This window comes from Diceros bicornis, chromosome 15 (assembly GCF_020826845.1).
Source record: "Diceros bicornis minor isolate mBicDic1 chromosome 15, mDicBic1.mat.cur, whole genome shotgun sequence".
NCBI lineage: Eukaryota > Metazoa > Chordata > Mammalia > Perissodactyla > Rhinocerotidae > Diceros > Diceros bicornis.
In genome coordinates, this window is record NC_080754.1 from 39594386 (window position 1) to 39617419 (window position 23034).

At 45.1% G+C, this 23034-nt stretch overlaps 1 protein-coding gene and 1 pseudogene across 1 annotated transcript; both read right to left on the reverse strand.

Annotated features, from left to right (window-relative positions):
* Positions 1-1139: 1139 nt before the first annotated feature.
* HTR3D (5-hydroxytryptamine receptor 3D) lies at positions 1140-22052 on the reverse strand. The gene is given in 12 exon segments (XM_058555613.1): positions 1140-1180; positions 1183-1244; positions 17212-17338; positions 17468-17700; positions 17826-18067; positions 18871-18962; positions 18965-19024; positions 19206-19342; positions 19344-19379; positions 19652-19761; positions 20223-20266; positions 21986-22052. Coding segments are annotated over 12 exon segments (1251 nt in total).
* LOC131415048 (5-hydroxytryptamine receptor 3C-like) lies at positions 1391-11833 on the reverse strand (annotated as a pseudogene).
* Positions 22053-23034: the final 982 nt, after the last annotated feature.

The following is a 23034-nucleotide window of genomic DNA, read 5'->3' on the forward strand; positions in this document are numbered from 1 at the left end:
CTACATAGCGTGCTGTTGTGTGGTTGTGTGATTACTTACTTAACCTGAACCCTTTAATTGAGGTCCTTAACTGGTCTTCCTGGCCCTCCTTGAAGCATGTATATTCAGAAGGCCCTCTGTTTGATTTTGTGAAATCAGAGGAACCTGTCAGAATAAAAAAACGACACAATATATTATGTATTTCAAAGAGCAATTTCAGGAAGGAGAGAGGTAAAGGAAAGTGAAATGGAAATGGTTGATGAAAGGAACATTTTGTGACTGTAAATATTTTATAGTAATTTTTTGCAAGTGAGACTTGATCTTTTCATTCTTTCAAACTTTTAAAGTGTCTGAAAGACTTAAAATAAAATAAGATGGGCCGGCCCTGTGGCTTAGCGGTTAAGTGCGCGCGCTCCGCTACTGGTGGCCTGGGTTTGGATCCCTGGTGCCCGCGGACACACGGCTTGACCGGCCATGCTGAGACCACGTCCCACATACAGCAACTAGAAGGATGTGCAACTATGACATACAACTAACTACTGGGGCTTTGGGGAAAAAAAGGAGGAGGATTGGCAATAGATGTTAGCTCAGGGCCGGTCTTCCTCAGCAAAAAGAGGAGGATTAGCATGGATGTTAGCTCAGGGCTGATCTTCCTCACACACACACACACACAAAAAAAATCCTAAAGAATGAATGAATGAATGAATGAATGAATAAATAAATAAATAAAATAAGATTACACCTGTTCAGGATGAAGTATCAGTTTCTGCAGAGGCCTCTCCACTGCAGTGTTTGTGGACCTATCATAAATGTACTGAGGAGCCAGTGCTTCCTGGAAAGTCGTTTATTGGGACCATCAATCCAGGAGAAACTCCGCTGACCCTGACCCCCACTGATGAGGGAGTCAGAAGTTAGGTGTGGCTAAGGAAAACTGAAAGTGTGCGGGAGTGAGGACCATGGCACATGGGAAGTCAGGAAATTGTCTAGGGCTGTTCTGGTCCTGCTCGGTAGGGCTGTGTTGGAGTTTCGGGCATATAGAAGGGGTCATGGTAGTCACTGGGGGTAAGTGGCTAAGATTAGGAAAGGGGCCCAGGTGTGGCTGGCTCTAAGACCAGGAGAAACTCCAAACTGCAATCTGCAAGGAGAGGCGGATGAGGTGCCTAGGTGTTCCAGAGGACGATGACCGTGACGACGGAGGCACCACGAGGAGCAGGTAGAGGCGGAAGAGCACAGCGTCCACTGTGTGGCTGAACTGCACCCACAGTCTGACCAAATGCTGCTCTTCATCACCACCACCAGGGACAGACACAGGGCAGAGCAGACACCTGAGGGCAAAGCAAATCGCAGATAACCCAGGGCAGATTCGTCTCTACACTTTTCTTAAGCCTCTTTCGCCAAATCCACTCTTTCCTCAGAACCCCTTCCCTCCTTAAGTGGAGAGGCAGCTGGTTCTCCTGGTTCCCTCCCTGTCCCCTGCTGCCTTTGCTTCCCAGGAAAGTGAGAGAGGCCTTACTGATGAGGGGGGCGCCACCGGCAGGGAGTAAGTCATTCATCATGAGCAGGAAGACGCTATAGCCCAGCAGGAGGGTTATCTCGAATGGAGCACGATTCTCGTTTTCTGCTGGCAGGTAGAAGCTGAGGGCATCGATGGCTATCAGAAAGCTGCTGGGCATTGGAAGATTTATGACGTAGAGGCTGGGCCTGCGCCTGATGGCCACCTGGTGGGGAGGAGAGAGTGTGGAGAATATGCCAAATAAACTGATGCCAGAGGGCTCATCTTGTATACAGTAGTCCTGCCTAATCCATGGGGGAAATGTGCCAAGACCCCCAATGGATGCCTGAAACCACGAATAGTACCGAACCCTATATATACTTTGTTTTTTCCTATACATACATACCTACAATAAAGTTTAATTTATAAATTGGGCACAGTAAGAGATTAACAACAGTAAATAATAATGAAATAGAACAATTATAATACTGTAATAAAAGTTATGTGAATGTGGTCTCTCTCTCTAAATATCTAATTGTACAATTTTCCATCTTAATGCCTTTTCCATCTAAGCACTTACCATGCAGTGGCTGTAACTTTTGCAGTTTGAAGTATGACAGCAAATTTAGCACAAATTTCTTTTTCTTTCTTCACAATTTCATGGATAGAAGATTCGTTCTTAACGGTAGATTTTAGCAACCTCAATAAACGATATTTTTCTTTCCTTATTAAGTTGAGAACTTTCACCTGTTCACTTTAACGAAAGAACTTTATGGCTTCTCTTTGGCATATCCGAAATGCCAGCATCACTACTCTTGTGCTTTGGGGCCGTTATTAAGTAAAATAAAGGTTACTTGAACACAAGCACTTCGATACCATGACAGTCGATCTGATAACAGAGAAATCATCAGTGACTAACCCGCAGGTAGCGGATACAGTGTGGATATGCTGAACAAAGGGAAGATTCACGTCCTGGGTGGGACAGAGCAGGTTGGGGCAAGATTTCATCACGCTACTCAGAACGGCGTGCAATTTAAAACTTATGAATTGTTTATTACTGGAATTTTCCATTTAATATTTTAGGACTGTGGGTAACTGAAGCTGTGGAAAGCGAAACCGCGGATAAGGGGGAACTGCTGTATTTGACTATCTAATCCTTGCTGATGTGCTGTTAGGCTGGCTATGGGATGATCTCTTTAAGTAACACATGCACTTAATTGTTCCCTCTATAGAAGCGCCCCCAATTTGTTGTCTGATTTTCATATGTATCCAATCTGATGGAAACACAATGATTGTAGACTTTTTAGGGGCAAGTAGGGCCCTCTGAACCATCACATAGGTGGCTGCTCCATTCTGAGCAGTAGTGCTTATAACAGCCCAGCCACTCCTCCTCTCTGCAGAGTGGGAAGCGGAAGAGGTGCGGGGAGGGGGGAGGCCGGGGGATCCTTCTCTAGGGCGTTAGGGTAGAGGGTGGAGTGGGGAGCAGGTGCTAAACCCCCTGGAGCTTCTTTTTACATCTCAAAGTGCCTCTGATCAGGAGGAAAATCACAGAGCAACTGGGATCGAAAGTCAAACAGGGACCCCTGGACTTACACAGAACATGATCTGGTCACATAGGTTGCTGCCCACCGACATCTTTGGGGTGGCTTTGTTGATGCCAGGAGCTCCCATTCTCCCTGGATCTCAATGATGTTACCAGACATGTCTGTTATCTCCCACACTTCCTGTCCATGCCCAGGAGCACGCTTTCCGCTGCAAGGGAAGCCAGGGCAGCTCAGTCCAGAAACACTCCCAAGCCTCCTGCCCACAAAATTCGATTCCTCTGCCATTGAGCTTCTTCAATAAATTTCCTCTCTGTCCTTTCAAAGCAGGGCATCCGGGTTTTCTCACAAGTGGGTTACAGGACTAGCAATTCATGTGTGTGTGAGCTACAGCATTGATTTTTTTGTTGTTGAAAACAAGAGGGAGTCAAAGTTGTAATGGGAATATTAGACATGACTCAAAATTTCCAAAGATCTTTTGGAGTCATTCCTATTTTCCTTCTCAATTCCTCAGTTGCATGATATTGTTTTAGTGGAATCAAACTTGAATAGCTCAACATTTTTATAATTTACATGCACGCCGGTTATAATATTAATTTATCCAAATCTGCCACGTGACACCTGGTGGCCTTCAGTTACATTGATTTACTGGTTAAATGTGTTAGCTATTAAAGTTGAAAGATTTGAGCTAAAAATTATAGAGATGCAGCAGCTCGGGGTCAGGTGGGCCTTATTCGGTGCAAAGACCATTCAAGATCTAATGAAGTAGCTTTTTTTTTTTTTTTAACTTTATTGAGGCATTAAAGCAGTAGTTCTTAACCCTGTCAGCACCTTAGCATCATCTGGGAAGACATAAAACATAACAGTACCTGGGCCCCACCTGGAACAATTAAATTGGAATCTTTGGGGTAATGCATAGTTTTTGGTATTTTTAAAAACCTTTAGTGGGCAGACAGGGTTGAGAAACTGATCTAAAGCCTTCCCTAATAATACCTACACCACTTAAATATCTTCCCCCGAATCTTAAATAGCTGCCAAAACATGTCTTGCTCACCTGTGTAGAGGAAGGAACTGAAGGTGAAGGTGCAGTTCTGTTGGTCAAAAGGGAAGTAGAAGATGTCCAGGTTACAGAAGCTGGTCACCCACACTGGCCCATTGTACTTTATTCGACCTTCACTGCTGACATATGTGATGAGAGCTGGAGGTGCCCAAGCCATATGCATGCTGCTTGTGAGATGGGGGGAGGCGTGGGTGCTGTGGGTGCCTTAATCAGCTGTGTCTCTCTTCCTTCCCAGGTCTTCCCCTACTGTGCTCTCCTTTTGGCTCTTTCTCTATGTCACCTTCTCTTGTCTCTTCTACTCCTTATAGTGTTTTGCAGGAGTCAATTAATTGACACTGTGCCCTTGTCTGACTCTTTTGGTGTCCCCAAGCCCAGCGCTGACCCTAGGCTGTTCTTTGCAGATGGGCTTCATATTGGCTTTCCCTAGCTCAGATATACATGATTCCACAATGACGATGTGTGGGAGCCACAGGTTTTCAGCTGATACAGTGAGTTTATTGATGCTGACACACTCTTCTGGGTTCCAACTGATGACAGGATTGACCCGCATCTGCAGCCAGTGCAGTGGGAACAGAGGTGAGTGATGGCGGAGCTTGTCCAGTCAGCCTCTCCTGTGCTTCCCATTCTTCTTTAAACTCTGATCTCTAATCCCACTTGTGTGCCTAGGACCACAGCCTATCTCCTGTCTTTATTTGGCTAGCTGTCATTGGCAAAGTACCCCTTAATGGCCTTTTTTCCAGGCAGACCTTAAATATGGCCTAAAACCATGTGGACCCAGGAACACACCACTATCTTGGCCTGCAAGCACTTAGCCATTTTCTTGGGTCACCATTTCTACCTTCCTAAGCTGCCCAGAGAGATTTGTGTCCCCAGGGCCAGTCCAGTTCTAGATGGGGTTATTTGACCCCAGAAAGATTTATACATTGGGTAGAAATTTGGACTGGAAAACCTTTAAGTCACTCCTCAAACTTAAACTTATAAATGGAAGTGGGAAGGGGATAGTTGAATCTGTCTTACCAAACTAATCCACAGGAAAGATATCAGAAGCTGGAGCTGTGCATCCTGGTAAAGAAATTCCTATCCAGGATTATTAGTGCAAAAAGCCCTGGCCCATGCCTACCTTATATTCTTACCAATATTCACCAATTTATTAGGCCAGGCATAGGTCTAGATGCTAGACTGTTTTATCCTTACTTGTCTCCCGTTGTATCTAGGAACAATTTGAGTTTTAATTGACATACAGACCACTTCTTTCCGGAGCATTCCAGAAAGGACACGACTCAAGGACAAATCCTTCCTGAAAAAATATCATTGCAGTATTCTTCTTTATGTACCCCACCCCCAGCCCATAGGAAAACTCTCTAATTTGTACAAAATCCATTCAGAGTACCTATTGTTCACCACTGGACCAGTACAATGCTGAATTGACAGGGCAGAGGATCCCTGTTTCCTATTAGAAGCTATGGGAAGTGGGGATCAGGTCTCACCACTTCTGGGATGGCAGACAGGGTGAAGGAGATGTTGACATGAGTGGGGCTGCTGTAGTTGATGACTGAATGGAAGGCCTTTCTGTCAAACACTGCTTGGAAGGCAGCAGGATCCACCCCATGCTGGTCAAAACTTGAGCAATTGATGGTGAAAATATTTCCTCTGCCTGTAGAAAGCAGAGACCCTATGAAAGAGGGCTTATATTGCCAGAGCTGGAGCCTCTCTGCAGAGAGAGAAAACAGGGAACATATTGGGAGAAGCAGGTGACCCCCTCCTTTCTTGGCCAAGACTCCCCAAGGCCAAAGTCCTTCCTGCCAGGTCTGGAGAGGATGGTCTGGTCCGGTAGGCAAATGGTGGAAGTTGATGTGGTGAGCTGAGTCAGTACTCTATTCTCATTCCCATTGTTTCATGCTCATGCAAAATCTGCCCAAATCTGTATGCAAACCTGGCCTCGGTGCAATGGCAGCCACTTCAAGGAATCCTTTGGTGTACCTGTCACAAGCCTCTTGTGTCCACCTAGTACTGCTGCTCGGCACTGCCCTAAAACTTTAAGTCTATGTCATTTAGAAATCTGCTCTAATGTATTTCTCTGCCTCATTCTCAGAGACTTCCATTTACTAAGAACTGATTTATCAAGAAGATAAGAGAAGTAAACAACTGCACTTAGTAGGTAGATTTGGGAAACATGTAGTAGGTATTCCGAATGGGTGCTTACCTTGATGCTATGCGTTTATTTTGCCCTTCTCAGATTTAGTGACATCAGATATTTGGGGTTTATTTCCAGCATTGGGATCATTAGGCGATATCACTGAGCATATACCATATGCCAATCACATAGTAAGGTCCGCACGTGTGTTGTCTCTTGGCCATGGCCAGGGAGCCCTCTGGGTAGTACCTGAGCAGAATCGTTGCCCCATTCCATCTCCATGTGATCTTTTTCTCTGCCTTCTCCTCTACAACTCCATCTCTTTCCATAATATTTAAGGTATGTACCCAGACTGAGAACAAATATTCCCTCATGGAAGCAAAGTATCCACTCCTTTCCACCTCAGATTGATTCCCACTCTCCCTCGATATTTTACTTATTCCTTCAGAGCATGTTTAAAATCAGTGGCTACTCTTGTCATAGATACCATAGCAAGGGAAAAAGAGACAGGGAGAGTGGGAAGAGGGGGTGGTGGGAGGGGCATCAGAGGTCAATGACAAGGTGGAATTGGAGAGGTGGTAGAATGGGACAGTTTGGCAGATCCCTATGCAGGCAGGAAAAGAGAAGTGCTGTGTGTCCTGATCCGTGGAATGTCTTTCAGTCTGTCACCAAAAGGAAATCAAGACACAGACATTGTGGAAGAAATATTTAACATGTTAATTTTGAATGTCCTCCAAGTGCTAGAGGGAAGTTCCTAGATGTTCTTCAGAACCACAGTTTGGTCTTTCCTGTTCTTGCCTCATCTTACTTGAAGTAGAAGGCTGACAGTGAGTCAGTGGAGGAATCCCCCCTTAGCAGGCCATCCCCTTTCCATCCTCCTCTTCTGGACTCTTCTCTGGGGACTCACCAGGAGCCCCTAAACCCTTGAGCTTAAAGGAACTTGGACCACACCTTGGTTTTGAATACTGCTCATGACAGGTGACCATTCCCTGGTAAGAGGCTGTGGCCAGAGAGGTCACAACAGAGTGTCCTGCTGCGCCCCTGTCCAGGTATGCCTTTCAGGCTCCAGGCAGGGAGGAAGTTGGGCCAAGACTGAGGGATAAGCATCCTGTTTGACAGCTCAATGCTGAGATCAATAACAAAATAACTTACCTTAATAAGAGAGTGTGGGCTGGGGAAATAAGAATTATGTTCTTCTAAGGTCAGGGAATCTGCATATTTGGCAAGGGGACCATATTTAGTGATTTGGTTATGTATTTATTAGGGATAATTGCAAATACCAAATTATGTTTGATTCATACCATCTCTTCTATTGTTTATATTTTTCCAACTGCTGCTAACTAGATTTCCTCTTTCCAGTCTCTCTGTCTCCCTCATTCATTCTCCCCCAAACCAATTTTCTCCATACATTTTTTACTCTATGCATTGATTACATGATAACAGAAGTCATAAAATTTAGACAGCGGAGCTGTTTTTAACTTCTTTGTGTTGTCAATAGTGTTATACATTGTCATAAACTAGTAGTCTCAGCTAACATCAATATTATTGGCATATGTCAATATTACATCTTATGTCACATCTCTATAAAAAACACAATCAGACCAAATGAGTGAACTGGAGCATTGTTATATTAAATATCTTAGTTACATTTCCAGAAAGACTTGGAAATTTTTTTTCTTGCAGAAAGGGTAAAGGGTCAGGCCTAGAATACAAAAGAAACTTTGTTCGGCATGGAAGATTGTGACGGCCCTAAATGGAAAGTGCTAAGGCAGGCAGAAATGATGCAGGGCCCCAAAGTGGGAAACTACAGGAGGGAGGGCTGCAATATCTTTCACGTGAAGTTTGAAATATCTGCAGTCCTTCAGCCCCACCAGCTCTGTAAGTCATTTCTTCCCTTCTTTGGAAACTTGACCAAAGGATTGGGCCCATCATGCCATGTAGGACAAAGTACTGCTGTGTCTGTATCCACATGGGCACACCCAAGGGGGACGGGACTCCTGGACTGGCTAAGAGTGAAGGACTTTCAAGGGATGCTTGAGTTCCGCAGGTAGGGTAGGCTACCAGACCTTGGACCCGGGAAAGGAGGGTTAACTTCAAGCCTTGCCGAAAGCAGCTGAAGACGGGCGATATATATCCTATTTTTGCCGAGGTTGGCTGAAAAACCAGACCTAAGTCTATAGGTTGGACTCAGAAGTAGATTTAGCTGCCAGGAGATGGAGAGAATGGAGGCAGGAGAAGTAAAGCAGTGAGCGTGGGCTCACTTCTTACCTGGGGAGTCAGAGTTTCAACTCTGGGATCTGGAAATCTCAGGTGCTGCTGGTGGTTAGCTAACATGCTGAGCGCTTGACTGCATGCCAGGCACTGTGACAGCTGTGTCTTACCTACCCATTTTATGTAATCCTCTCAACTATCCTACAACACAGGTATTGAATAGGAGTATGCAGAAAAAAGAAATGGAGCCAAGCGAATAAAGAGATGGCAATGGGACCTTGTATCTCCTGGCCATATTTTAGAACATAGTAAATTTGAGGAAAATTTCATCATTAACCGGAAGAACTGGACACTGACAATCAATTGATCATCTATTAAAAAAACACCTAAAATAATGAATTAGAGACCATTTTCAAATAAAGCAATAAAAATGATTGTACTTAAAATAAGCAGGGTTGCAGGTTTTCCAATGCTTATGGCTTACAACAAGCCATACAAGAATCACATCGTTTTCAGCATGGACATCAGGTCTCTTTCTACCTTCAGAATTCTTTGGGTGTACAGGGTACTTTCCACATTGGCAAGCCCTGCATCTCAGACAAATAATTAAGCCCCTGGAATGCTTGTTTAGGAGGCTGCTATCTCAGGCTAGCTGTCAATTCGAGTTCATCCCAGGACAGAGTTCCTCATTACAGATGAGGCTTGGGCATCTGTCCTGGGTAAGCCTGCCGCCTCCTTACCTTCTCCAGTAGGCTCTCAGAAAGGGGAGCTTAGCCCTATCTAGACAGAGCTTCAGTAGCTGGGTTATCATTTTCTAAGGCCATTGGCAATAGCTGTCCCCTACATTCTCTGGAATGTCCTGGGGAGTCTCTAAGATTCCCATTTTAGCTCCAGGTATATGTCTCTTCTAAACCAAGCTGTGGGCTTTCATGGTGACTCAGAACTAGCAGATGGTTCAGAAACTCTTAGCTGATTCAGGGGTCATTGTGGGAGGGTCGGAGACTTCCTCCACAGTCGCTACTTTCTCTGAGCATCTTTGGAACCCATCTTGGGTTCACATATCGCTAGGATTCTTGGGCACTCAGCCAGGACATCTAAAAACAGAGGCTCTGAATTTGAGCTTTAACTGCCTGCTTGGGCAAGTCTGGGGCCAGTTAGGGCTCCTGTGAGCCTGGGGTTGCCTAGAGCAATTTCTCTACTACTGACATTTTGGGCTGGATAGTTCTTTGTTTGGAGGGTTGTCCTGTGCATTGCAGGATTTTAGCGTCATCTCTGGCCCACCAGAGGCCAGCAGCATTCTCCCACCCCAGTTGTAACCATTAATAATGTTTGCAGACATTGCCAAAGGTCCACTTGGGGGCAAAATTGCCCATAGTTGAGAACTACTGGCAACTTGGGTTCCTAGCGATTTACCACTTTTTTGTATCTTGAACAATTATAGGGTGGTCACTATGCCCTCACGTCTCATTCCTTGTTCTTACTGGCAGGGCAATTTCTAGCCTATCTTCATGAAACTCCCAGGATGTACAGTGAGCAGCCACTTGAGCATCCTTTTTGGGCTTCTGAGTATTGGTATCTGGTATCCTCATGGCTGTACTCTGGGGAATCAGGAATAGGCAGGTTGGGCAGTAGATTCCCTAAGGCTTCAGGATACCAAGGCCGGAGGCACAGACACTGGGTTTAGGAGCCCAGGGTGAGCTACAGTGTCTGAGACCCAGAGGCAGGGGTCTAGTACCCAGGCCAGCCTTCAGGATCTGTGTGAGTAGGCTTGAGAGCTTGCTCTCCTCTGAGATGAGGGTAAGTGTCACTTTCTATCAGTTTCTTAAGCCCTGTGGAGGCACCAGATGGGTATTGTTCTGGCCTGGGACACACAACTGGTTCTGGCTGAGGGCTACCTAGGGTGGCTGAGCAGTCGGAATTAGGCAGTGTCAGAGAAGTCAGAGGCTGGGCACGGGAGCACTGGGGCCTTCAGGGGCTAAGGAGAGGCAGTGGTGGTGACACTCCACCTTAGTGGAGGACTTTGAGTCAGTGGTAAGGGCATGGCTGGGCTGGGTTTCTGAGCCCTTCATGTTTGGGGGGCAGCCTTGGGTCTGTTGGAGGACACCATCAGCTTAGGTATGGGTGTTTCTAGAAATCTTTGCTTTCCAGAAAGAACAAAGAGGAAATCTTTGTTTCCTCAACTTTAGTTGTAGCTTAGCAATAGGCATCTCTACCCAGAAAAGCATTTCCTTCACCCTCTAGCTGCCCATTGTTTTGGAGGATGGTCTTGTGCAGCATAAGCCAGCCTTCCCAGAGGCTTAGAAAGCCCAGGTGAAAAATCTCTCTGGAAACTCTATGGTACCATCACAGCACTCTGGCTTCACACCTGGTCACCTCCTTAGTGGTTTCACTCAAGTCTGGATTTCTGTAAATTATCCTCCATTGTGCAGCCTGTGTAGCTTCTTTGAAATGCAGATCTGACCATATCCTTCTTATACTTGAAATCTTTCCATGGCTCTCATTGTCTATAGCAGTTGCGCTAAGATTGCTGGATCTGAACATTTGTATTTCCAACAAGTTTCCCAGGTGCTGCTGCTGCTCATCCTGGGACGACACTTAGAGAACCATGGCCTATAAGATGAAATCTAGCTCTTGAGCAGGATGTAAAAGGCACTTCCTGACTTGACTCCTACCTATCTCTGCATCATTTTGCCTTGGATTCCATGTTTTAAGAGACTTGTTCTTAGCTTTAACATGCATTGGAATTACCTTATGTGCCTTACCCTCACCCCTTTGGCCCTAAATCAGAATCTTAGCCACAAATCACAATTGCAGGCAGTAGTGCTCAGGAATTTACATCTTAAACTAGATCCACAGCTGGTTCTAATGCAGGTGGGGCTTGAACAACACATGGAAAAACATTACATATTATATAGTACCCCAACACTCAACATATGAGTTTACTTCTCCATAGTCCCTCAACCTAAAATACACCTTCTACCATTGATCTCTTGTGCCATTAATAAATTCTTAAAGATTCAGCTCAACTCAAGCACCCAGTCTTCTGTGAAGCCTTCCTCTCTGTCTTTCTGTCTCTCCCTCTCTCACACACACACACACACACACACACACACGCACAAACACACACACACACACAAACTCTGTTTTGACCCTTAAATTGGAAACAGTCTCTTTATATGTGCATCTCCCCTCCTGCTCTGTAACCCCTTGGAGAGCAGGAAGCACATCTTGTTCTTTTTTGGCCCCACAGGGTGTGGCATATAGCAGTAGGTAGTCAATAAATGTTAAATACCTGGCCTGTCAGTTCTCTGTGGATGGGGAGAGAGACATAGGCACCTCGGGCAGATGTAAGAAAGGTGTTTCGGAACTCATGGGAGTCCTGAGGCCATCACAGAGAAGTTACCTGCTGTTCCCATGGTGTGGGCCTCCACCCTGGGTGCTGTTTGGTGGCGGTGGGAGTTGGTGGAAGCACAGCAGTCTGCAGCAGGTGGGATCCAGAGAGCTGGAGACAGGGCCCACTCTTTTATTTCTGACTGCCCCCTTTAAGTTTCCAGTAAAGGCCAGGCTCGGAATGGCCTAACCAGAGAGACCATTTATTGAGTTTGTGCCATGCACCCTATACTGTGTTAGGCAATTACTTACAGTATTCATATCCTTACAACTGTTTTGAGAGGTCAGGGCTATTATTCCTATTTTACAGGTTAGAAAACTGAGGTTCAGAGAGGTCAAAAAGTCTTGCTCAGTGTCAACCCAGGTGGAAATTGGTAGAATCTAGATTCAAACCCAGGTCAGTCTGGTTCTGTTGTTTTTTCCTTACTCTTTTCATTACTCCATAGCTGGGAAGTCTTGTGGACTGGATCATTAGGCTCCTAGGTTTCCACCAGTGAAATCCCTGGGCCTAGACAATGCAAAGGTGAATAGTGGGGACAGGAGCTATAGTTTTCAAGTCACAGACACAACAGCTTTCTCCTTCGCTTATTCCAAGAGGATCATACTGCATGGTCGTCTGGTGACCCTGTTCACTTGGGACCCTGGGGGATCAGGTTTGAGAATACAGCTGTAACCTAGCAAGGACAGAATTAGAAGGTGGAAGGAAGAGGGCCCAGCGCGGTGGCACAAGCAGTTAAGTGCGCGCACTCTGCTGCGACGGCCCGGGGTTCGCTGGTTCGGATCCTGGGCGCACACTGACACACTGCTTGTCAAGCCATGCTGTGGCGGCGTCCCATATAAAGTGGAGGAAGATGGGCATGGATGTTAGCGCAGAGCCAGTCTTCCTCAGCAAAAAAAAGAGGAGGATTGGCACATGTTAGCTCAGGGCCGATCTTCCTCACACACAAAAAAGAGAAGAAGGTGGAAGGAAGAAAAAAGAGCCATATTTTTGCAGGCCTGATGGATGGCAATCACACGCAGAGGCCAGGGCTAGGCAGTATGGGAGGCAGCCGAAATATCCAAACTGCAGGGTGCTTTACTAGCTGAGGTCAGGCTGGCTACGGTGCCTGGAGGAGGAGAGAGAAAAGGTCCTGGGACTCCTGAAAAGCACCCGGAAAGAGTCCCATGGACAAACATTCACCTGTGGCTGCCATTTTGACAGGCCCACACTCTGATCCCAGGCTTTCTTGAAGTATGACGACCCCATACTTATCACTTCACTTTTCTCCACTTCATTTTTCTCATTGAAAGAAGGAAGGAGTTGAATTTGAAAGTCTGTAATTCTTTTCGTCTGTTGCCTCCCACCCAGAAGTGGATTTTGCAGTCTAGGTGTCAGTATGCATGATAAAGAGATGTTCTCTAATGTGTCACATTTGGCTCTTTAGTTTCTGTCAACTTATAGAAGATTGTTTTTAATTCATATTTTAAAAATAATTTACTCTGTGTTATTAGCTCCATTTCACGAATGAAGAAATTTAAATTTGTAAGGTTAAGCCCCTTGTATAAGATTACTCAGCTCGCAAGTAATGGAGTCAGATTAGAACCCAGGGCTGCCAGATTCCAAAGTCTCTATACTATAGTATTTTTTTTCCTATTATATAGAAGAGCCAGTGCCAATGAATGACCCAATAAGAGAGGTTCTCAGAGGGAGGATTAGAAATTGGAGAGAAGGAAAACGATAGGCTTGAAATGAAGTCTGTGACTTCACAACCTAGAGTGGGTCTGAATGAAGAAGAGAGGGAGGCAAAGATGGTAATGAGATCATAAATTGTAATGTCAGGTTAATATGGAACCAAAAGGAAATATGGAAAAATATTTCTTCTATTGGTTTAGAGAAAAAGAAAGTCAACAAAAATGTGTGCAAGGACCACGGGTTAGCCCTGCACGAATGGACAAGGTGAGGAGCTGTTGATCAGGAACAGGCCATCAAATGCAAGATGGCCCAGGCAGGACCAGCGCTTGTCAGCAGGTTTTTCTAAAGAGGTCATAAACTACCTCTCAAAACCTTTCAGAGGTTTGCCACATAACATGAGGAAAGTCATTAGCACAAAGTGTGCTTGTTATATGATTTTGTTATAAATGGAGTAGAAAGGCAGCAACCATACCTGTTAACTTTCTGGGAGAACTCTAGTTTCAAGGTTTCTGTATGATTATCAGTTATATGTTAAGATCACATGTTCAGATTTTGCTTCTGGAGAAAATAAAATCACCATAATTATATCATTATATCATAATTATGTCTCCTCTTACTGAATGGAGATATAGCATCTTAATCCATGTGTCAAAAAAGATAAGTTGCATATTTTCTATTCAAATAAAACTTAAGGCTATATGTTGGGAAAAAATGTGAAGAAAATAAGCAGAGAAATATGTATCATGAAGATGGGTGGAAAAAAACAAAAGGATGCAAAATGATCTTAAATAATTTCAGAACTCCTGAAAACCTGGGTAAATGAGCTGCTCAGCAAAGTCAAGGATGCGTTTCCAAGTGAGATGACTGTCTTGGGATAGGGCACAGGAGTGGCAGATACAAAAGTATTTAGCAATAAATATCAGCAGCAAAAACCTAAATCCTTAGAGAATACAGAGGAAAGACGGATTGCCCAGGTTAGATTTGGGGAAGTATAACTTCAGAAAGAAGTCGAGAAAGTGCAAGTCGTGAACTTGGGTGTTATGACTTATGATGGGGGTGGGGAGGGAGGGGATGAGGAGGGAGGGGGTGAGGAGCTGGGAAGACTGAGGGAGGGAATAAAAGGAAATGTAAAAGAAAGTTGGTGTCAGGGACCCTAATCAGAGACTTGATCTTTCTCTTTATTTCTCCGAAGTGTTAGCTGATAAAGACATGAGGTGGCACTGAAGTCTCAACGTGGGACCCTTGGAGAACCTGTCTGGTTCTCATCCTTGGGTTGGAGGGCAGTGCGGCAGAGGGTAACAGTCCAGTGTGTAGAGCCAGCCTGCCCAGGTTCAAATCACAGCTCTGTCACTTACCTCGCTGTGGAACACTGGGGGACAGCTCACCAGCTGTCCCTTTACCTCTCTGTGCTTCATTTTCTCATTTATTTAATCTCATTTTTTTTGTCAATAAAATGATAATAATACAAAACCACAGTTCTAAAACCTAAAGAGCTTTGAAAACCAAACGATTTTTCACAAATTATTTGGTGGCAAAACCTTACCTGAATGGATGCGAAACTATTCATAGTGTCATTTTTGCTACCTGGTGAGAATGTTCATGGATTTCACCGCAGAAATATTAATGTATTTGATTATAGGGTGCTGCCCCATACCCCACTTGGGGTGTTAGTAATATACAATTCATGCACAATTGTTACCTTTTTAATATCTGAAAAATTCCAAATTCCAAAAGACATTTGGCCCCAAGGGTTTGTGGATCTATAGTTCCTACTTCATAGGGTTACCATAAGGATTAAATGTGCTTATTCATCTAAAGCACCTAGAGGCATGTCTGCCACAGATTAATAACTTAATAAATTTTGGTTGTTGTTATTACTATACTGTGTCCTTTCTAAAGGCCCACTTTGTAGAAAGCTGTGAGTTGAGGAACTGCCAAAAACAGATACCCTAATTAATTTAGGTGAATGTCAGGGCTCCTGATTTGAACACAGATTGTGTATCCACTAGGCTTTGGACACATCTGGAGGACTGGCGATGGTGAGGGGAGTGCTTGACAGGGTTCTAGAAACTGAGGAGCCGAAGACCTTCCTGGAAAAAAAAAATGCAGAGGAAAAAAAAAGGAGAATTAAGGGATGCAAGTTTAGCTGAAAGACTACAGGTCTGAGTGAAAGGAGCCATTCAGAGTTTAGCAGAGTATTTCTGCCTCAATACTCCCAGATTCCCATGGACTCTGGCCTGAGTCCCAGCAGAAGGAGACTGCAAGGAAAGAGCAAGTAACAACTGGTCCTGGTGACTCAGCATCCAGCTCGGAACTTCTGCCACCACAGGATTCAGTGGTGGGGCTTTGAGAGAGCAGATGCCCCTGGAGCAAACACTAGGGTAGGATCTTGGGCCTGCACAGCAGCAGCAGCACTTCTAGTGGACACTGGCAGTCTTGTCATCCTCCGAGCATCTACAGTGACCAGAAGGAGCCAGAAGAGTTTGAGAAAAGCAGTAGAGAGGAGGAACCGGGGAAATATTGTTTAGTGAACAATATTCTGACTCCCTTTTTATTCCTAGCCTATTTTGACCTGGGGAATTTAGACTTGGGATAGGAAATAGTAGAATAAATGGAAAAAAGGAAAAGAAATAGTTGCTAAAAATAAAAGATTATGTGTGAATTGTAATCGCTCTCAAATCCGTGCTTTTCTGATCCTGGAGTGTCCAGCAAATCATGCCACAACTCTCATGTACAGCAATACACCGGGGCCTCTCCTTCGCCCAGGCAGCTAGTGGGAGAGATGGGCCAATAGACACAGACTTTCAAAATAATAAGGCAAGTGCTAAGAAGGGGAATTTTCCAGCTCATACGGGGGATTTGTGTTATTCCCAAGTGAAGCAGATGCCATTTTCAAATGTGCTTTCCTTGGCCTAATGTTCTTTACTTAGTATGATTAAGAGCAGATCAACTCTAATTGCAACACGGACTCCATTAACGGTAATTCGAGATTATGTTAACACTCTAAGTGTTTAATGATGAATGAGTCATATGTCAGGGTGTGACAAAAGGCTTCACTCTTTAAGCAAGAGATGGCTGGGTCTGGCACATTATTAATTTCTGAAGCTTAAATCCAGAATAACTAGATTTAGGAGGTTAATCTGTATTTTATTATAATTCTTTGTAGTAGATTTCGGCCTCTTCTCTCCCCTGTCCCCACTTTCACATGTTGTCTGATAGACTTAAAAAAATAAGAAAATCCTTCTTTCTTTGGTGATGAGAAGTTTCTGCAAGAAGATTCTCAATCCCAAGATTTTCGATACTATAAATATAATGCAGGGAAGAGCCAATGCTTTCTGCAAAGGGGTTTATTGAAGGGGATTCAATCAAGAAAGTATTCCAGGAACCTGAATCCTGAGGAGCCAGGCAGGCAGGATTTGTGGGAGGGCTGAGAGGAGCTGATGGTGTGAAGGAGCAGGACCTAACTCTGGAAGGGCAGAGGAAACCATCCTGGTCTGGTGGGAAACTGCACAGAAGGACCGTGTTGAAAACAAGGTGGCTGTCGGGGCTGTGAGGCTGAGATTTGAGCAGGCCTGAGAGCCTGGCTAGTTTCCGGAGGCAAGAGAAGCTCCAGACTGGGGTTTGCAGGCGCGCATCTGCCTAGGTGTCCCAGAGGATGATGACCATGACGACAGAGGCGGCCATGAGGAGCAGGTAGAGGCAGAAGAGCAAGGTGTCCTCGTGTGGCTGAACCGCACCCACAAGTGCTGCTTCTGAGCCTCATCTTCTTGCTGGGCCCTTGTTGACCCAGGGCTCCCATTTAGCACTGCCTTCCTGGGACCTGGCACCTTCCCCACCCACTCCACCGGCTCCTTCACACCTACAGAGAAACAGAGACTCAGACATGGGCCGTGAAGGTCACCCGGGGAGGAGGGGACAGGGCAGGAGGCAGGGGCAGAGAAGTGGAGGTGTTGGAAGAGAAAGTGTGGGCAGTGCTGACTTCCCTTACCAGGCAGGTGGGCAGGGGTGAGGCCCAGGCCCTTTTTTCCCTTCTGGGGTGCAGTGGGGCAGCATCTCCTTGGGCTCGTGCAGTGTAGAAGCAGGGAATGGAGCCATCGAGGCATGGGTGGGGGCTGGGTGGTGGCCAGGTGCAGCAGGTAGGTGATGAAGATGGTCTCCAGCAGGCTGAGCACCATCAGGGACAGACACAGGGCAAAGTAGACACCTGGAGGGAAGGCGGGCCTGCCTGAGGACCAGAGGCACCATCCAGGACTTCTTGTTCCCTCTTTCCCCAGAGGGTCATTCTCCAGGATCAGTTTCCACTCTGACCTGGTCCCACTGGTCCCTCTGCCCACCACACCCCCCACCTTGCTTTTATTCTCCTGATGGAGGAAGGGGCCATACTGATGAGGGGGGTGCCACTGGTGGGGAGTAAGTCATTCATCATGAGCAGGAAGACGTTGTAGCCCAGCAGAAGTGTCATCTTGAATGAGGCACGATTCTCATTTTCTGCTGGCAGGTAGAAGCTGAGGGCATCGATGGCTATCAGAAAGCTACTGGGCACCAGAAGGTTTATAGTGTAGAGTCTGGACCTGCGCCTGATGGCCACCTGGTGGGGGGGGGGGGCAAGTGAGGAGTAGGCTGGGAGGCTCCCAAGCCAGTTTGAGAGCAAGAGTTGAGATTTGTCCCAGACCCAACTCTAGTAAGAAAATGTTACCTTAAGTCCCTTTCACTGTCCTGTCTCTTAATAAAAAAGAAAAAATCAAAGTCATCTTCACCACCACAGTCTGCCCTTCCAGGATTTGATTCTGCCATGCCGCTTACCATTGAAATGTATCTCATTCCTTCTTGACCCAAAGTGTCAACTTTCTCTACTTAAATTTTTATGCCTACCAGTGTGCTCTTAGCAGGACTGTGGGACCAGATTCTTAGGTATCTTGAGCATTTTATTTTTGTATTTCTGCTTGCTTTCCTCAGTAAGGTCTAATCTCTAGTGACTTTGCTGGTGGACATTCAAGACCAGTGGGAGGGAAAATAAGACAGTGGCAGGTATTTTGAGATCACCAGGATTGGGAATCATAATATCCCCAAGACAATGTTTCATAACTTTTACACTATAAACATAAAAATTCCTTTCCTGCAAAACGTTCTGATAGCCCTGGGGATGGGAAGCTCATTCTGACGGTGAATCACTGCCATAGGAGCTTCTTTTCTTCCTCAGGGAGGATTTAATCTATCAATTTTTACTGAGTGCCAGGTACTGTTCTAGGTACTGGAGATTTATGGGTGAAAAAAAATGATAAAAATTCCTTCCTTCATGGAACTTACTTTCTAGTGGAAGATCTTACATTCTAGCGGGGACATAAACTATGCATCTTAGGAGACGATCACAACCATGGCCCCTAAGCTCACGTAGAAAATGATTTGGTTGTACTTCTTGGTGCCCACGGTCATCTTCGTTGTTGTCTGGTGAATATCCAGAAGAACCCACTCCCCTTTGCTCCGAATGAGGTCCTGTGATGTGTTCAAAATCTCCTGCACTTCCTTCTCCATGCCCAGGACCATGCTCTCTGCTGCAAAAGAGATCCAGATAACACAGCCTCTCCAAATGGTTCCAACCCCTTGCCCAGACTATTGGATTCCTTGCCACTAAGCTCCCACATCCCTTTCTGTGGGAGTGTTTTCTGTCCTCTTCTCTCTCAAAACTCTTTCTCTGCTTCTCAACAGGCTACTATAATGAACCTCACTCACCAGGGTAGATGAAAGAGCTGAAGGTGAGTGTGCAGTTCTGTTTGTCAAAGGGGAAATAGAAGATGTCCAGGTTACAGACGCTGACCACTTGCATTGGCTTATTGTATTCGATTTGACCTTCACTGTTGACATAAGCCATAAGACCTTCAGGTGTCTGATCCACATCCATGCTGTGTGTGAGAAGGACAAGGAGGTGGGTGCTGTACGTTTCCCATCAGACTTGGCCTTCTTTGTCCCTCAGGTCACCCCATTCCTGTGTTCAAGCTCCACTCATCTGACTTCTCCCTTCCACCTATCTCTATGTTCTGGGGGTTTTGTAAGCTCCTCAGTTCAGACATTGCTCCTTTGTAAGCTGAGTCATTGTGTGGCCCCTATTGGTTACATTGTCCCCTTCCCTGGAGATGTGATTTCCGTCATGCTTTTTTTCAGCCTTGATACTTACAACTCTTTGATGAAGATATCTGGAAGCCATAGGTTCTCAGTTGCTATGCTGAGCTTCCTGATGCCCCCACATTCCTCTGGGTTCCACCTGATGAATGGATGGTACCAGATCTAGAGGAAACCATGTTGTAGGACAAACGGGGTGGGAGCTAGTTTTAGTCTTGCTCTGTCCTCTGCACTTTACATCCTTTTTTCCACTCATTTCTTCATTCTTCCACCCCCTCTCTGGTGACAGCTGTCACAATATCACTAACAGAGTCTTGCTTGCTTCCACTTCTCCCTCAGTGCTCTCAGTGGAGCCCTTGACCTCAGCTTTGGATTCCCTGGGATGGAGCCACTTAAGTATTGGCTTCCATGACTTTAGTTTATGCCACGTGCTTCCTGTGCTCCATCTCCACCCTCTTAGACTGGCAGAATAATTAGGATGTTTTGTGTTTTCATTGTTGATCTGGATCTATTTGAACTTGTCTAACTCGTGGGTATTCTGGCTTTATCCATTATAATTTGCAAAGTTGGACTAGAAGTGGAAAAAGGGAGGTACCACAGTAAAGGGGAAACTGAGTCTATCATACCATATTTAGCCACAGGAACGATGTCATCACTTGAAGTTGTTCATTCTGGAAAAACAATTTCCATCCAGGATCATTAACTCCATGAAGTCTGGTCCAATGTCACCACCCACCTCTTACTCGTTTCCAAGGCTGTTCTACGTGGCAATTATGATTTTTATTCATAAGCCACTGAAAAGTATAGGTCAAATAATCCAGAGTACGTGGGAAATGCAAGTGAAAAAACTAGTATGAAAGTCCATTGGGATTACGTTTCTAGTAGAGTATTCCAAAAAGAGATGGATTTTACCTGCAGTGATGTCATTGTAGCATTCCCTGTCATGTCTCCCACCCCATAGAATGAGCCCTTAACTTTACAAAATCCAATCAGGGGCCCCACTGCTCACCACTGGACCATTTCAGGGTTAAGCCAGGACTTACTACTTCCAGGATGGCTGACAGAGTGAAGGAGATATTGACATGAGTGGGGCTGCTGTAGTTGACGACTGGACGGAAGGCGTTTCTGTCAAACACTGCTTGGAAGACAGCAGGATCTACCCCATGCAGGTCAAAGCCTGAGCAATTGATGGTGAAAGTGTCTCCTCTTCCCATAGAGAACAGAGACCCTGTGAGAGGAGTACCAGGGCTGGGGCTTGGGGAGTGTTTCTTCAAGGAGAGAAAGCAGGGGGCTTGGGAGAAGCATATGAACTCCCCCTTCCTGCACCAGGGAGTATGGGTTGGGCTGGTACGCGAATGGTGAAGCTGATGAGGTGGGCGGAGTCAGGCTGCATCCTCAATTCCATTGTTTCTGCCTCCATGCAAAACCTGTCCAAATGTGGATGCAAACTCAGCCCTGACCACTACTTTTCAGTGTCCTGCTTTGTTCTTAACAATCTCACCGCTAACCTCTCCGCCTTCAATCACTGTCCTTCCATTGCTCGTCTCTGTCCTTGAGCCATCTGCGTGATGTCAGGGGCAAAGGCTGCAATCACATTCTGCTCCTCACTGTGTTAGTAAGGCATAGCTGATCATAAAGTAATGATGAGGGAAAGAATTGGGTAGGTAGTGTAAGATAGCTGAGAGCTTATAGGAAGGAAGGAACTCAGTTTTTCTATTTAATGAGTATTTACTATATCTCTACTATGTGCTCAGATTGTTCGCATCTAAAACTCAGTAGTCAACACCACTGAAATTATCTTAAAGTGAGTTCATTGATACCCACCTTATATCTATCCCTTGGTAGTCATACTTGTGGAGCAGAAACAGAGAATTATGTAGTAACATATTCTGGTAGAGCCTATTTTTGTCTATCTCTGATGTTGCAGTATCCCTCATTGCTCATTTCAATAATAAACAAGAAAAATACTCTATATTGGGAAAACTAGGCTGAAAAAGTTTCCCTCTTTCATGACAGATCTTCTCATCCATCTCCTTCCCCTTAGCATATTTCCTGTTCCATTTCAGGTGCTTCAAGAGAGCTGAGAAAGAAGAATTTTCTTCTTCTTAACATCGGTTGATATCAGAAGCCATGGGGATAGATTATATGCCTGGAAGAGAAAGACATGGGGACAGAGGAGAGGCCAAGAGAAAGCTGGGGAATGAAGTAGCTGAAGAGAATAGTCAACTATTAGGATCCTACAAAGAAGTATAAAGCTGTCAGTGTAATGGGTTTCCATTTTTACCCAAATGAGCATCTAGTCATTCTCTAGGAGTAACAAAAATTAGCCTGGTTTCTCTGTTTCCTGGAAGTTATTGTCTGCTTTGCTCTTGCTCTTGTCCCATCTTACCTTGAAACAGCAGGTGGAAAATGAGGCAGAGGAGGAATCCTTCCCCACGGAGCCAAGCTCTTTCCATCTCGCTCTCCTTGGCTCTTCTCTGGGGACTTAGTGACGATGTTGAACTTTAAAAGACCATAGGCCACTCCTCGAAGCCCTAGCTTTGAATAATACAGGTGTCAGGTGGCATTAGCCACCTCTCTTACAAGCACCCCTGGAGACAAGAAAATATCATGGAGGAATACCCCACCCCATGCCCTAACTGGGCCTGAATCTATTCTCCGAAAGTAATCTGGCAAATCAGTTTGGAGAGGAGGAAGCAAAAATATTTGGTCACTGGAGCAGTGCTAATGGCCTCCTCATACTTTGGTGTCACTCTGGCATATGATGCATCATAGAAAAGGCAAATAATGACTGCCATTGCCTTCAAGTGGCACACGTACTTATTTTAACCCTTCTGCCATCTTTCAAAAAAAATGAGGGGTCTCCTTTTTTATAATCGACTTCAGACTCAGGTTTTAAACATGACTTCAGTACTGGCAAGGCTTACTCTTTGATTTTTTGAGTGTGTCAAAAGCAATTTGGACCCAGGTCTACTGAATGGAGGGAGTGATTAGTGGGGTAAAGGGGAGGTGGCAGAGGTAATATTGTTTTTAGTAGAAGTTGACTTATGAGGTCACGAGCTATCAGCCTACAAGTTTTTGTTGTTTTTGACCCAGCTAGTGTTTTTAAGAAATTAGTTAGTTGTCAACATTTTAAAATTTGCAAGATTTCACATAAAATCTGTGTTTCTGGCTTCATTTGAAAAACAAGATCAAGCAATACTGGGCTCACATTTCTGCTTGACAAAAATCTGCCAAAGCTAAGAAGTGGTGAAGCCCTTTGGATGGAGCACATTCTCTTTTGATCATCACAGTCTCTGTCACCAGCTATTGTCTCCTCTCATTTATGTTACCTGCTTGGTCTCTGTAGGCATTTGAGTTTGCCTTTGAATGTTAAGATTGATTTCCTTGTGTGATTCTTAAAAAGCCTTGGGAAGTAATTTCAAAATCCCTTGCCAT